Source organism: Dromiciops gliroides, chromosome 2 (assembly GCF_019393635.1).
Source record: "Dromiciops gliroides isolate mDroGli1 chromosome 2, mDroGli1.pri, whole genome shotgun sequence".
Classification (NCBI taxonomy): domain Eukaryota; kingdom Metazoa; phylum Chordata; class Mammalia; order Microbiotheria; family Microbiotheriidae; genus Dromiciops; species Dromiciops gliroides.
In genome coordinates, this window is record NC_057862.1 from 363,988,632 (window position 1) to 364,005,619 (window position 16,988).

The 16,988-nt window shown below is 39.4% G+C and overlaps 1 protein-coding gene across 10 annotated transcripts in view; it reads left to right on the forward strand.

Moving 5' to 3' along the window:
- Positions 1–16,988, forward strand: part of PTPRT (protein tyrosine phosphatase receptor type T) — a 1,379,429-nt gene that overhangs the window by 992,173 nt on the left and 370,268 nt on the right. For all 10 annotated transcript variants that reach the window (XM_043980423.1, XM_043980419.1, XM_043980422.1 and 7 more), the window contains one exon: positions 12,988–13,097. In XM_043980423.1, the coding sequence (XP_043836358.1) occupies positions 12,988–13,097 (110 nt within the window). The remainder of the gene's footprint in view (positions 1–12,987; positions 13,098–16,988) is intronic.

Below are 16,988 nucleotides of genomic sequence, written 5' to 3' on the forward strand. Positions count from 1 at the left end.
CCTAGAATCTTTCATTTATTTGTTTATTTATTTAGAATTTTTCCCACCTTACATGTAAAATCAAATTATAACACTGATTTTTAAGACTTTGCATTCCAAATTCTAATCCTTACTCCCTAAACCTAGAATCTTTGAATTGATTTTGATTCCTCCCTCTCTCACACCCCCTGTATACTTTCTGTGACCAAGTCCTCTTGATTCCTTCCTCCCCACATCTTTCTGGGCAGCCAGGTGGCACAGTGGATAGAGCACTGGACTTGGAATCAAGAAGACTTATCTTCATAAGTTCAAATTCACCCTCGGATACTTACGAGTTGTGTTACTGTGGGCAAGTCACTTAACCCTGTTTGCCTCATGACCTTTGCCAAGAAAACCCCAAATGGGATCACAAAGAGTCAGACATGGCTGAAGTAAAACAAAAGAAAACAACTCAGCAACAATGTCTCTCATCCATTCATACTTTTCCCTTCACTCCCAGGGCTACAACTGTAATTTCAGGCTCTCGCCATCTTTCGATTGGGCTAGTGCAACAAAAGCATTTTTTTATTAACAAAAGCATTTTAAGTGGTCTCTGTGTCTACTAAAATACCCTTTCCATGCCATCTTCCATGCATCTGCCAAAATAACACCCCCAGTGTACAGATCTACCCCTTGTGCAGAAGGTTGTTTGGTAACCTATTGTCTATAGGAAGAAGTCCTGTCTCCTTTTGTACCTAATTATTTACATGTTCTCCCTCACACTAGAGTGTAAACTCCTTGAAAGCAGGGACAATTTTAGACTTCCTTTGTATCCCCACCTTTTATCATAGTGTTGGATACATGGTAAGTGCTTAATAAACACTTATTGATTCATTGATTGATGTTAAGGTCCTGCCACAACCTAATTCCACTTACTTCTCTTGCCTTATTTCATTCAACTTGCCTTCCTGAAGTTGATCTTTGCTTTGTTATAATTTACACTCTTATCTTCCAATCTGGCTTGCTGCCTTCTGACTGAATGATGCCCATACCTGGAATGCACTCTCTCCTTGTCTCTGTTTTTCTTCTTCCAGGGTCAGCTTGCCTTTTTTTGTTGTTGTTTGTTTGTTTTTTGTTTTTTGTGTTGTTTTTGTTTTGTTTTGCTTTTTCAGGGCAATGAGGGTTAAGTGATTTGTCCAGGGTCACAAAGCTAGTGCTAAGTGTCTGAGGCCAGATTTGAACTCAGATCTTCCTGAATCCAGGGCCAGTGCTTTATCCACTGAGCCATCTAGCTGCCCCCCCCCCCCGCCAGCTTACCTTTTTAATGAAGTCTTCTCCAGTCCTCATGGCTGAAAGTGATCTCTCCCTTCCCATATTTTCCTAGACCACTTTGTCTAGGTCTTTCCTTTGGTTCCATCTTTATACCATATTTCCAGCGCACATGGCATGTGCCCCCTGTTAGGTCAGAGTCTCCTTTAAAACAGGCAGGGACTGTATCACTTTTCATCTTCTTATCCCCAGCAACTAGCCAAGAACCTTACACAATAGTAAGCATTTAATAAATGCTGTTCAATTGATTGGAATTCTTTTTAGTGCAAGATGATAGTAATTCCTGGGTTTATTAGACATGGGAGAAATTCCAGAGAAGACAATTACAACAATTTCTCTTTACATGAGAGAACCCAGCAGGAGAACATTACCTATTGAACCAAGCTACCATTTTCTTGGTCCCTAGAAAGAAATACTCTGCAGGGAGATAAATAGTGACCTGCCTCATTGAATTGACGGATTTTATTTGTGAGCTTCACTTGTTTTCTATGTAGTTTACAAAATTAGGAATCATTGTGCCTGTGGTGATGACAATGTCTGTATTCATCAAGAGGGCTGCTATGTGACTGTAGAAATGGCCCCATGTCCACATTATCTCATCTGGGAAACCTCTGTTATGACCAAAGCCAGAGAATGTATTTTTCCCATGTCACTCCAAGAAACACTTCACTTATTCAGAAGTCATTTGTCCAGAAGTGTCAGCCATGTGGAGTACAAGAGAGAACCAGAAAGGAAGCAAAAAAAAAAGATCTTTAGGCATTCATAATTGATATTAGAAAAACATGCATAAAAGCTCATGCCTGTTCCTCAGAAGAGAGGCCTTTAGTCAGAGACTACTTATCTCTATTTTGTAAACAATTCTAACAAGCCTATTTACATCTGGTTTCCTAGTTCATGGGACATTAAAAGCAGGGGATTATAATAAGCATGCACATTGACAGCAGTGACACATGACAAGTAACACCCTGACAGGAATGAAAGAGACACAAACTAAAAAGCAAATCTAATGAACTCAAACAGTCTAGGACAATTTAGTATGAAGTCGAACAGTACCTGAAGCAGCTAGGTTGTGCTGTGAATAGAGCTCTGGGCTTGGAGTCAGGAAGACCTGAGTTCAAATCCAGCCTCAGCTGCTTACTACCTGTATGACTCTGGGCAAGTCACTTGGCTCAGTTTGCCTCAGTTTCTTCACCTGTAAAATTAACTGGAGAAGGAAATGGCAAACCGCTCCAGTATCTTTGCCAGGAAAACCCCAAAATGGGTCACAAAGAGTAAGACACAACTGAAAAAGACTAAACAACAAATAGTCCCTACACACATCAATGATTACAGAACCACTGAATCTTTGGGTTAAACAGGACCATAGAGGGGGACAATGTCCCCAACAAGTAGTAATTCACCATTTGCTTGAATGCTTCCTTTGTTGTCTCTAAAAGCATCACTGTATCATAGACTCCTAGATTTGGAGTTTTAAGAGATCTTAGAGGTTATCGAGTCCATTCCCCCTATATTTCTGGGGGGTAAACTGAGGTCTAGGAAAGCGATGTGGCTTACTCAAAGTCACATGGACAGTGAGTGTCAGAACTGAAATTTGAACTCAGTTCATCTTCAGAAATCTTCCTGCTTTAACATGCTGCCTCAGGACCTAGTAACATATGTTTTTATAGGGATCTTAATTAATACTTTTAAAGATGAAAGGGACCTTTGAGGTTATCTAGTCCAGTCAAAAACACTGCCCAGAATACTCCAGAGTGCTAATGAAACATATTAAAACATAATTTGGAAATAGTTAACAAAATAAATAAAAAAACACATTAGAACATAGGTCAAGTTAATATATTGCTTATTTATGATTAATTTAAGGTTCCCTATTTCTATTTGAATTTGACACCACTGATCTAGTCCAACCCCCTTATTTCACAGATAAGGAAACTGAGGCCCAGTGAGATAAAAGGATTTGTCTAGCTTCACAAAAGGATTAAGTACACAGGTATTAAGCTTCTGTCTTTTGGTGCTTAAAAAAAATATCCAGAAAAAAAGTTAAAATACTGGCCATAGTCTTTAGTATAAAGACAGAATAGTTTACTGGAAAGAATTCTGGCTTCAGGTTTAGGTTCAAATCTTAAATGCTTATTAACTCTGAGACCTTGGGCAAACAATTTAATTTTTATGGACCTCAGTTTCCTCAACTTTGAAAAGGAGCTGGGGACTGGAATAGACAACCTCTAAGTGCCCTTTTAGCTCGAAATCTATCACTCTATGGTAAGAGAGGGAAATAGGAGATAATTTTTAAATTCATATTTTTAAAAGAATAAATAGGTTCTGGTACCCAAAGACAAGTGAGCTTCAGTTATCTGAAAAATGACAGCGGATGAAATTGTTCCTTTCCCACAATGCCAAATTAATGAAGTGGTGCCTTAAATACCTAGGTCTTCACTTGGAAGACTTGAATTCCCCCATGGCTACCGATCACTACATTTCCCAACTGTTCTCAGTGTAACTCATTTTTCTCAAGCTGCTGCTGACCTGTTCTTAATCAACAAATAGGTGAACATTGTAGGAAATACAGGGCATACTCTGCTAACTGTCACACTGTAAACACGATAAAAGGCAGGATCCTGCCCTTTGTAACTCTTTGCCCTTCTCTATATTGAAAAAGAACTTTGCTTGAAATTGTCTCATATCTTTAAAGCTTAACTAAACATCTGGTTTAATTGTAGGGAATTTGCAAGAAACCACAGACAGGAAGCACAGTTAAAATTAGCAATTTCAGGGAACTTTTTTTTAAAGGAAAAAGAATAAAATTATAAAGCAATTAACCTTTGTTGTAGAACTCTGTCAGAGAAATGGAAAGGCCTGTACTGTTGGATAGAAGAAACAAATTCAAGGGGAGAAAAAACATGGATTCATTAATGAATTGTTAAGAAGAGGGAAACAAGTAATATACTTTTAGAAGATAAGGCAAAAAGGAACTTTTCTTCTTCTAAGAAATCTTTCCATGGAGAGAGAAAAAATATTTCTTTTAAAAATTACTTTTTTTGGTCATTTTTGAGCTGTGCTTGAATCTCTATCATAGTCTCTATTGTTTGACTTCTAACTCCCAGACTGTGCTAGCCTTTTAGACACTGTCTTCCAATACTGAGGATACACACATAAGAAATGTTTTGAACCCATTCTAACTCATTCAATAAATGTAACTACTGTCTCCAGAGCCATTAAGAGCATGCAAAGCACTGTTGTTACTTTGGGTAACAGAATTGTAAAATTATCAAGGTGGAAGGAAGTTCAATGGTCATTGAAAACCCTAGCTTCTTAAACTCTGGGTCACAACCCCATATGGAGTCACATAACTAAATGTGGAGGTCACAAAAATTTGACAACAATAAAAGGTTTTGGGGAACAGCTTGGTGGCACAGTGGATAAAGCACTGGCCCTGGATTCAGGAGGACCTGAGTTCAAATCTGAACTCAGACCTTTGACACTTACTAGCTCTGAGACCCTGGGCAAGTCACTTAACCCTCATTGCCCTAAAAAAAACAGTAAAAGGTTATGTATACTTATTTTATATATTTATATACCTGGGGTCATGTAAAAATTACTTGGGCAAAAAGGAGTTATGAGTAGAAAAAGTTTAAGAAATCCTGATCTAAACCAACCTTTATTTGGAAAAAAAATAATCTTCCCCAAAACATACCTAAGAAGAAGTCATTCAGTCTTTCCTTAAAGACCTTTGGTGAGATGGAGCCTACTGCCTTCCAACACAGCCCATTCCACTTTGGAATAACTCTTATTGTAAGAAAGCTTCAGGGCAGCTAGGTGGTACAGTGGATAGAGCACTGGCCCTGGGTTCAGGAGGATCTGAGTTCAAATCTGATCTCAGACACTTGACACTTACTAGCTGTGTGACCCTGGGCAAGTCACTTAACCCCTGTTGCCCTGCCCCCCCCAGAATAAATAAAATGATACCCATTACTACCATCTTTAAAAAAAAGCTTCTCTTTACATCAAGTTTAAATTTTTCCTCTTTGCAAATGTCTTCTAACTCAGCCTTCTGAGACCAAACAGAATAATTCTCATCCATCATCCATGTGTAAGCCATTCAGCTAGGTTGGTGCAGTGGATTGAGTGCTGGGTCTAGAGTCAAGAAGATCTGAGTTCAAATCTGGCCTCAGACACTTTTAGCTGTGTATCTGTGGGCAAGTCATTTAACTTCTGCTTGCCCCAGTTTCCTCTTCTGTAAAATGGGATAATAATAGTCCCTGCCTCTCAAAGTGGTTGTGATGACCAAGTCAATGGTTGTAAAATGCTAAGCACAGTGTTTGGCACATAGTAGGCATGCTAAATAAATGTTAGCTATTATTATTCTTAAATACCTGAAGACAGTTCTCTCTGAGCTTTATCCAAAGGCTAAACACCCATAATTCCTTTACCTGATTCATCATCCTGGTTGTCCTCCTCTAGATGTTTTCAACCTTGTCCATGCCATTCCTTGAATGTGGCACCCAAAGCCTGTGCCCAGTCCTCCAGCTGGGATGTGACCAGGTGGAGTATATCAGATCTATCATCTCTTTCCTAGGAGTTATACTTCTCAGTATGACCTGGGATAACATTAACTTTTTCAAGTTGAAATATCATGCCTTTGACTCACATGGAGGTGAGAGTTCACTGAAGACCCCAGATCTCTTACAGATAAACTCCTGCCTGGTCACACATCTCCATCTTATATTACAGAAGTCAATTTCTTGAATACTCCAAATGTAAGACTTCATACACTCTTCCCCTTTACTTTTCTTAGGTTTGGTCAAATGCTCTAGTCCAATGAGATCTCTTTTTTTGTATTCAGCATCATTCAGGGTGTTAGCTGGCTCTCCCAGCTTGGAGTTATCTGCAGACTTGGAAAGTATGCCATCTACATCTTCACCCAAGTCTTTGATAAAAATGTTAAACAGCACAGGACCAAGCAGAGATGAAACCTTCATATCAGTTGTATAATTTATCATGTGAAAACAGCATAAAAATAATTGTTTAGGCAAGGAGAACTCATCATGCCACCTTGAGGGGAGACAGAGACCCCAGCCACCAGTCACAGTGATGGCGGAAGGAATCGAGAGAGAAGGGTAGGGCCAAGAAACTATGAGAAGACTTCTAGAGGAGCTGCTGCCTAGTGAGCACAATAAACAGAATAGGAGAAATTCACCTAGTGTTTTTTGAGGTGTAGGAGAGAAGAAAAACTTCCTAATTGCTAATTGTTTTACTGTCTTTAGAATATTTATAGCTTGCTGGAGATATACATTTCCCAAAATAAGTATGATAAAAGGTAATTTGTGACTAAGACAAAGGATAGATGCAGAGGGGTCTAGGAATATTTGAGATAGGAGATCATTTTTAGTTGGAGAAATCAGAGAATTCCACATGGAAGAAGAGGTAGTGACTGAGCTAGGCCTTGAAGTAAAAGAAAAATTTTAACAGGCAGAGCTGAGGAGGGAGAGAGGGTATCCAGACATAAGAAGCATCCTAAGTTCATGCAGAGAAGCAAGAGAAGATGAGACAAAATGAGAGAATAGCCACTCTGACTAAAATATAGAGTAGCTAAAGGCAAGTGGACTGAATGAAATAAAGGTGGAAAGTTTGATCGGAACCAAATTATGAGTGCCCACAAATATCAGGCTAAAGAATTTGTCTCCTGTCTCTCATATATTAATGGTCTCTTAATTCTTATTTTATTATTTTTGTTTTGTTTTTTGGGGGGGCAATGAGGATTAAATGACTTTCCCAGGGTCACACAGCTAGTACGTGTCAAGTGTCTGAGGCCGGATTTGAACTCAGGACCTCCTGAATCCAGGGCAGGTGTTTTATCCACTGCCCCACCTAGCTGCCCCCTCTTAATTCTTACTATATACCACATCAGTAAAACATTTTTGAGCTTTCCTCAGTACTATAATATTTATTAATGACATTAGAATATTTATTAAATAACCATACATGTTGCTTAAAGGATGAGATAAAGATGAAATAACACATTTGAAATATTTTAACTATTAACAGCACAAAATGTGTTTGCTCATATTGAAGTATTTTGTAATATATTCTGAAAACCTTAGTTTGGCAATTTGTGATACAGGGATTCCAAAGTGTGGTTTTAAGTTCAGTTTCGCTCAGTATCTGCTTTTAATAGCTGTCCTAAGTGAAGACAATGCCTCACAAAGATAGGTAGCTCCAATTATGCAAAGATTTCCATTGAAATTCGAGTAGCAAATTTTTGCCTTCCCCACTGGTGGGATTTGGGGGAATGACCTCTGCATGTCAAGTCTCAGGTTTGGAAGGTGAATGGGAAGAAGGAAACATTAAGAGGGCAGGTGGCAAGATTTCTAGCAAGGCATTTCCTAGTGGTGATTATAACCTTATTCATTTGCTTCCAAGGTATCAGATAGCTTTGAGGGTAGGTCTTAAGAATAGGACTGAAGATCTAAGAGAGGTCTGTACTTGGCTGTTTGAGCCTGGAACCTATTGGAAACAACTCTTCTTTTGCTGTCTATCGCCTCCTCACTCTCTCATGGCCACCATCACTGTACTAGTTTCTCTTCAGATTTCCTTGTTAATTCCTCCTGGGCAGATACAAACTTAACTTGTTTGGTGGGAGGAGGGGCAGAGAAAGAAAAGAGCCTGTCAAGAAGCAAGGAGCCCCTTTTTGTGGTGGCTAAGAATTGCAAATCCAGGGGATGCCTATAAATTGGATAATGGCTAAACAAGCTGTTGTATATCATGGTGATGGAATATTATTGTGCTATAAGAAAAAACAAGCAGGATGATTTCAGAAAGGCCTGGAAAAACTGGTATGAACTGATGTGTAGTGAAGTGAGCAGAACCAAGAGAATGTTGTGCACAGAGAGAGCAATATTGGTTGATGAAGAACTGTGAATGACAACAATTCTCAACAATGCAATGATCCAAGACAACCCCAAAGGACTCATGATGAAGTATTCTATCCCCCTCCAAAGAAAGAACTGATAGTGATTGAACACAGACTGAAGCATGATATTTTTCACTTTCTTTCTTTCATTTTTTCTTTTATTCAAATCTTTACAAAATGACTAATATGGAAATGTTTTACATAATTGAACATGTATAACCTATATCTGTTTACTTCCTCAGGGAGGGGGGAGGAAGGTGACGGATAGAATTGGGAATACAAAACTTTACATAAAAATATTAAAAGAAGGAAGGAGCTCATGGAACTCTTTGGCAGAACACCCATTAGGAAACATACAAAAGATGTGCTGCTGCTGCTGCTGCTGCTGCTGTTGCAGAGGGAAGGGAGGACAGATGCTGGCAGAGCTCCAGGATCCAAGTCCAGGCAGGGAACAATTTCCACCTATCTGCCTCCTCTCCAGCATAGCTCCACCAGTGGGGAGAAGAGCAGAGACAGATGGTCACTGCCAGCTCATTGAACAGCTCTGCCACCCTTCTAATATTTTCTTCCTGCACTTTAATGCATTACCTTGACATATTGGAGTTTATTATTGTAGGCAATAGGGAGCCATTGAAAGTTGTTGAGCAAAGGATTGAGACAGAATTGTGTGTTAGGGATATTAACTTGGCAGGTGTGTGAAAGAATGGGGCAGCTAAATAGCATAGTGGATAGGGCATTGGGCCTTGAGTTGGGAAGACCTGAGTTCAAATCTGGCCTCAGACGCTTACTAGCTATATGACCCTGGGCAAGCCACTTAACCCTGTTTGCCTCAGTTTCCTCATCTGTAAAATGATTTGGAGAAGGAAATGGCAAACCACTTCAGTATCTCTGCCAAGAAAACCCAGAATGGGATCATGAAGAATCAGACACAATTGAAAATGACTAAACAACAAAATGTGAAGGATAGACTAGAAAGGGTAGAAAATGGAGGCAGGGAAATCAATTGTAATAGGTCATTGGTATCACACTCAAATAGAAACATATGGACCCCATATTAGAAAATCACAAATTAATATTATCTATGTTCAATTGTATTTTTATTTATTTTTGTTAAACATTTCTGTTTTAATTTGCTTCCAGTGGCAGGTTTGACACTTCTGATAGGTGACAGATGATCACAGCCATAGATTGTGGCAGGCTAGAGATGATAAAAGGAATATCATGAAGATTGAATTAACAACACTTGGCGACTGATTGGAAATAGATAGAGGGGCAAAGGAGGGGGAAGGATCAAAGATACCTTTAAGATTTTGATTCTGGTGCCTGAGACATGGGTGGTCTTAGCTCTTAGCACAGTGCCTGATATAGAACAAGGTCTTCATAAATGCGCATTGACATCACTTGGTCTGATCAACAGGAATAAGAATATAAATAAGAGAATGGGAAAGATTTAGGGTTAAGGAGATGACCTGTTAAGTTTGAGGTACCAACAGAATGCTCAGGTAGAGATGTCTAGTGGGGAGTTAGAGATTTAGAGCTATAACTCAGGACAGGAATATCTCAAGGATTTGTTGAGGGCTTTTCTCTGAAGGTTTGGGCTAATGGAGAGCTAGAGCCAAGGGGCACACGCTTCCAGGCCTCAACAGAAAAGGAAATTAGAAAGAACTTTTTTTAAATGGCTAGTCCTTAGGAAAGGTAGGATGATACAGTAGAAAAGATCACTAGGCTTGTTCCTAGGTGACTTGGGTTCAAAATCTGACCCTGATATGCCCAAATTATGTGACTTTAGATAATTCTCATAGAAAATAAGAGGGTTGGGCTAAATAAGCACCAAGATATCTTCCAACTCTCACATTCTGTGTTTTAAAGGCCCTTCCAGATCTTACATTCTGTAGCCTAAGGCCTCTGCTATGTGGACTATTACCTGTTCTAAGGAATCTTCTCCACTGCTACCATTTTATGTTTTCAGTTCCAAAATTATGCATTCAAAGGTCCATCCCAGCAAAATCCTGTGATCCTTGTACTATAGTATGATGAAGAAACCCATACAACCCCAGAATATAAAGCCCTGACAAAATGATTTTGAAAGGGGGACCTCAGGTCAGCTAAGGGACAAGAGACAACAGATATTTCAACGCAAGTAAACAAAGACTGAAGGGGGATGGAACCAAACTTTACAAATTCAACAGTATCTTATCAATAGACCTTCTGAGTACCAGGACAAGGAGCAGAGAAGGAAATTCTCCAATGCCCCCTTTGAAACCAATCCCCTGAAAAGTCTTGCAGCCTTCTGCATTTGGCAATAGGCCCTATAGATAAAACTGAACCCCCAAATGACACCTGAGCATTCCTTGAGATATGAATCATATTTACTTTTTTTTTTTTGGTGAGACAATTGGGGTTAAGTGACTTGCCCAGGGTCACACAGCTAGTAAGTGTCAAGTGTCTGAGGCTGGATTTGAACTAAGGTCCTTCTGAATCCAGGGCTGGTGCTTTATCCACTGTGCCACCTAGCTGCCCTCATATTTACTTTTAAAAATATGAAAAAAATGCACAAAATATAATAAACAGGGGATACTCTGGGGATAGAGCTGATCTCTGTACAAACATAAATACTAAGTAAAACAGCTTTTTAGAAATTGAGAATCCCTCATTCAACACCTCCTCTTCATTCCCTAATATCTAAGTCTGATTGACTCTACCTCCACAGTATCTCTTGTACCATCTTTTTTTGGGGGGGGGCATATTCCTACAACCATAAATCTGGTTCAGACTTTCATAACCTTTCTCTTTTTCTAATCTAATAGTTAACTCACTGGTTCGCCTACCTCCATTCTTTCCCTCTGCTAACCCATTCTTCATGTAGCTGCCAAGTTAATCTTCATAATACATAGATCTGAAAATGTTACTCCCCTCCTCAGAAACCTTCAGTTGCTCCCTATTGCTTATAGGATAAAACAGATGTCTTACCTTGGCAGGTATCGACATAAATTAACTTCCTGTTATATAAAATCTATCTTTAAAATGCTGCTTAGGCTTTAAATTGGAGATTGGGTTGGAGTAGGCTTGGCAGTTTTGAGATTCAGTAGAAATGCTATATTCACCCTTCTCAAAGCAGTAGGTATATGTTATGTGGCAGTGTGCCTCTGCCTGCCCCACCACCACCACCACCAATCACACATAGATACCATGAAGGATTTAATTAGATTGAGATTCTAGTGAGGAATATTTATCTCACCAGAATCTCAATGGCAGAAACCAAACCTAGAAGTATACCATGACAACATGGTTTACTCTGAGGACGTTTTCTATGATGAAAAGAACTTTGGTACATTTGAATTCAGTAAACTAGAGGGGATGGGGGGAGGCATGGATACTGGCTCTGATACTTGCCTGTTTGGCCCTGAGCAAGTAATTTCTCCTCCTCTCTGGGCTTTACTTTGCTCCCATGTCAGATGAGAGGTGGTAGATGAAATGATTCCTTGCTCTTCCAGCTCTCAATCATGAGAACCTGTGACAGCAGATAAATCTAAGCCAACCTGAAGGAGAAGGAGGTGGGGAGGGGAGTGCAGGTGTGTTATTTTGTGAGCTGCACCCTGAATGGAAGAAGGAACACCCATGGTACCCCAAAGCTTAAATTCCTATTTCTTCATGCCGACTTCTCTCCATAGAATGTCCCCTGTGTCAGACTTCACACAAATGGAGTCAGGGTTACTTTTGAATCTTTCAGGGTTAACTTCATGCCAGCTTCTGTTCTGTGTAATCTAGTCAAAGAAAACAGGGACTTCTTATCTTATACTTGAGGAAACTGAGGCCCAAAGAGTTGAATTGACCTGCCAATGTCACATCAATAATGTCAGAGGTGGGATTTCAGCTCAGGCCTTCTCATTATGGGGGCTAGAACCTTGTCCATTGTACCACACTGATTCCTACCATCTTTTACATTAGCTTCTCTATAAATCCCTTCTAATGCCTTGGTGTGCATGGAGTTTATAGGTCCTCCTCATAAACTCCAAGCCCAGTTTCTTTGGAGATAACAATGGTACAGTGTGTGGTTGAGCCACAGAAAGTTTTCTTTCTAATCTGTTTCACCTTACCTAGATATAGTCTTTGCTCCTCCTATTTCTATAGTACATTTGTCATAATAACCCAGGAAGGTAGGTAGGATGAACATTATCATCCCCATTTTATAGATGAGAGCACTGAAGCTCAGTGATAGTAAGTGACTTGCCCAGGGACATACTATTAGGAAGTTGTACATCAGGAATTCAAATTCGGTTCTCCTGACAGCATGTCTAGTGCTTTTACTCTCTACCCTACTACCATTCACTCTACGACACTGAAATGCACCTTCTCTATCGCCTTTCTCTGAATTCTCAGAAGCTATAGGTTAAGGAATGGGGAGGTATCAAGGCTAGCTTTCCTTTCACCTAAAACATCATCATCACTGTTGATATCTAAACCATAATAATGCATAATTGTAAAACACTCTACGTGTATCGTTTTATCTGATTCTTACAACCCTATGAGATAGATGCTATTATTCCCATTTTATAGACAAGAAAATTGAGAATAATAGAGATTTTTTGACTTGCCAAGGGTCACACAGCTAGAAAGTGTGTCCAGAACTCTATTCATTACTCTATTACTCTAAGGAGCTGAAAAGTACCAGGGGGTTCATATTAGTCCTAGATCCCCTTGGAGTTGTCAAGAGAATGGAGAGGCATTGGCATTTTGGAGGCATTTGGATCACATGTCAATCTGACTCCTACCTTCTTCACATTTTATAGTTCCTGGAGCTGTTCCACTTGAATCCATCCAAGGAGGGCCTTTTGAAGAGAAGATCTATGTCCAGTGGAAACCTCCCAATGAGACCAATGGCCTGATCACACTATATGAGGTAAGACATGCCCAGGTGGTAAAGAGCTCCTTGAAGCACCTTTTCCAGGGAAGTATCTTAGCACAGGCTTCCCAGACTTCATGTGACATAAAGTACTTTGAGAATCCAGTAGTCTGTGTTCCAAATGTGTATGTGTGTAAGCCTAAGAACATCCCTGTGACTCCTCGGGAAGAACAGAGCTCATGGCAGGTGGAGAGTTTGGGTTACTCAGAAATAGTCTCAACTTTCCCCTTGACTGCCCAAGAGACAACTAAAGGGACTTAGGAGAGCTGTCTCACTCCTAGGATGCCCTTACTGCTGTTAGGTCAGTCATGAATGGCTTCTGCCTATAAAGGGTGGGGGAGTGGAAAGGGCATCTTGTGTGGCTGAGGGAAAAGTTGTAAAATCTAAACATGTGTCAAGGGATGTCTCAAAGACCACATTTTAATAAATGAAATTAAACAAATCAGATTTTTACAATTAGCTTCCCATGTTTATTCCCTCAGAAAATTGCCAGTATTCTAATTGTTCTCTCCTGGACTCAAAGAGCTTATCTCAGTACAGACCCAGAGAAATGGCAAATTGGAAATGAGAGCAGATTTTCTGACTCTGCAGTCCTACCACCATTGCAAAGTAAGAGGCTTGAACCCAGGTGGTGGGAGTGTCAAAGGAGAGAAGAAGGCATATATGAAAGATTTTACAAAGATAAAAATCTAAATGGTTTGACAATATATTAGATAACTAGGTAGAGGTGGGGGTTACTAGTGAGGCAGAAGGAGAAGTTGAGGACAGTGTCTAATTTGCAAACCTTAGGTAACTGGGAGAATGGCGGTGTGTTCAAAAGTAAAACAAAAAATTAGGAATAACATAGACTTAGAGGGGAAAGATAATGAGTTCCATTCGAACAAGAAGAGAGCAATAGTCTCAAAGGCTGCAGAGAGGTCAAGAGGAATGAGGATTTTTTTAAAAGGCTATTAGATTTGACAATTTAGATCATTGGCAACTTTGGAGAGAGCAGTTTCAGTTGAATGATGAGGTAGGAAGCTGGACTGCAGAGAGTTTAGAAGAGAATGAGAGGAAAGGGAGTAGAGGCATCAGTTATAAATCAGCCTTCTTAAGTCTAGCCATAAAATAGGGGAGAAATATAGGATAGTATCTAGTGGAGATGGACAGAACAAATAAAAAAATTTTGAGGCTGGGGAGACATGGGCATGCTTGTAGAAATTAGGGAAGCAAACAGCAAACAAACATGAGCTATTGATGATCATTGAGAGATTAGGGATGATAAGAGGAGGCAATATACTGGAGGAGATGGGTTGGAATGGGATCAGTTGGAGGTGTGAAGGAGAAGATGGTGGCAGAAAGCATTTGAGGGAAGTGAGATGAGGAAGAGAGAAGAGGAAACTCATCAAATGGCCTCATTTTTTTTTCAGTGAAATGTAAGGCAAGGTGATGATGAGGACTGGTTGATGATTGATTGATGATAATAATTATGATGATAAAATGTATGGTACCTATTTTGCTGGGCTATTGTGAAGAAATTCTATGTCAGGTATAAGATAATATAAATGTTATCTATTACTATTGTTGCAATAATTAACCCGATGGGTTTATTTTAAGGAAATCTCTCTTTAAAGTAAAGAATAACAGGCGAGACACCTGGAACTATCAGAAAAACCTGGAAAGACTTACATGAGCATCTTGTTCAAAGGAAAATGTACTGTATACAAAATAACAGCAATATTGTAAGATGATCTGCTGTGAATGACTTAGTTATTTTCAGTAATGCAATGATCTAGGAGGACTCCGAAGGACTTAGAAAAAATGCAATCCATCTACAGAGAAAGAACTGATGGTATCTGAATACAGATTGAACCATATTTTTTGTTCCTTTTTCCATTTTTTGTCTCTTTTCTTTCACAACCAGACTAATGTGGAAATGTTTTGCATGACTACACATGTATAACTTATATTTAATTGCTTGAGTTCTTAAGAGGGGAGGGAGGAAGGGAATTTAGAACACAAAGGTTTTTCTTTAAATGATGTTGAAATTTATTTTTACATGTAATTTTGGAAAATAAAAATTATAAATAAAGAAAAAAAATATAAGGCAAGATTCTCAGGTAAAAGGTAGGGAGAAAAGGGAGCCACAAGAGATTTGAGAGAGGATCAAAAGATTTGGAAAAGCCAAAAAGTGAAATAGTAAGTTAATTAAGGAAGTATAAAAGGATTACCTCGATGCAGTAGGGATCCAATTGAGGTTATGTAAATTCAATAAAATGCTAATTGAGTGTCCATGATGACCAATGCTGAGGAAGATAACAAAATAAATAAGAAATGTCCCCTGCCCTCAAGAACCATATAATCCAGAAGGCTTATTATAATAAGATGGCTACACAAATAATTAAAGTATAAGCCAAAATAGAGTATGGTATTTACATTTAAAAAGGCACAAACAAAATACTGCAATACATCCAAGGAAGGAAAATTCATTTCCAGCTGGTGGGAGTAGGGTGGGCTTCATGCTCCTATGAAGAAGTGACATTTAAATAGGACCTAGAATTATGGAATGGTGGGATTTCAACAAGCAGAAGTGGGAAGGGAGGATATTCCAGGAATGAGTAATGATGAAAACAATGGCATGAAGGCAGGAGAGCTGATTTCTGTGGAACAGTGAGCAGGCTGAGCAGAATAGAGCACAGAGTAAGTACAAGAAAGGAAACAGTGTGAGAAAAGTCTTGTTCCTAGACGAGAATGAGCTAGCACTAATTTTCTAAAAACTTGACTCTTACCTGGGTAGAAATTTTTCTGCAATGAGAGAAAAACTTGCAAAGGAGCTAGTGTTACAAGTATTTCATTTTCAAACCAGGCATGAGGTCTGCCTATATCCCGAGCACAGATTGTCAGTGTCTGAAAGGTGCAGTGGGATTGATGCAACCACTTTGCACATCTGGAAGCTTGATATTCCAAAGAGGCTTTGGTTACAAGTGAATTTGGCTTGGTCACTTCAGCATAGCCCCAAGAGAATGTCTGCCTATTGTGAAGCTGCTATCCCATATGTTATGATTCCTGTTCTGCTTTGCACTCAGTTTCCCTGAGTTAGCACCATAGAACTGGCGAAAATTTGGTGATCTTGGGGACACAATGGAAAGTTCACTAGACCTAGAATGGGGAAAACCAGAGTTCAAATCCTAGATCCGTGATTTCCCTGGAATAGGGAATTCTCCTATGAGGAAACTCTCTCTACCAATGCTGGCCAGCACCATCTTTACAATTTCTATTTTTAGAGTTGCCTAAGCACTGAGAGATTTAGTCACTTGCTCAAGGCCACCCAACTGTTGTGTCAGAGGAAGGGCTTGAACCCAGATTTTCTTGGTTTTGTAGCCAACTGTTTATAGTATGCCTCGTGCTTTGTGAGAAGGTAGGTTAACTGGATAACTATTTCTTATATCTGGTGATTTACATTAGCAGACATGATATTGCCAGGAAGAATTGAGACAGAATTGCTAAATAAATAAAGGTTTGTGTAAGAAACAAAGGATCTTGAGAACACAGGTGGTGTTTTTAATCACTGCTCTTGATTAATGGCAAAGGCTTCAGAAGAAAAAGACAGACATGGGAAGGGAACAGCCCCTTAGACTTTTGGATCATAACATAAAATATATAAGAATGACAGGCTCCTGGCCAGAGATAGAGTGCACCTACCAAGAGCTGGTAAGGATGTGTTTGCTTGTAGTCTAGCCAAATCTTATCAAAAGAGTCTTTTAACTAAAAAGGAAAATGATGGGAGAAACTGTCATTGCATCAGGCTACATTCGGTAGACAGCAGCAATAGTGGAGAAAAAAGAATAACAGGAGAGACATCTGGAACTACACAAGTAATAAAATAAAAAAAAGGAGGCAGCAATTTCA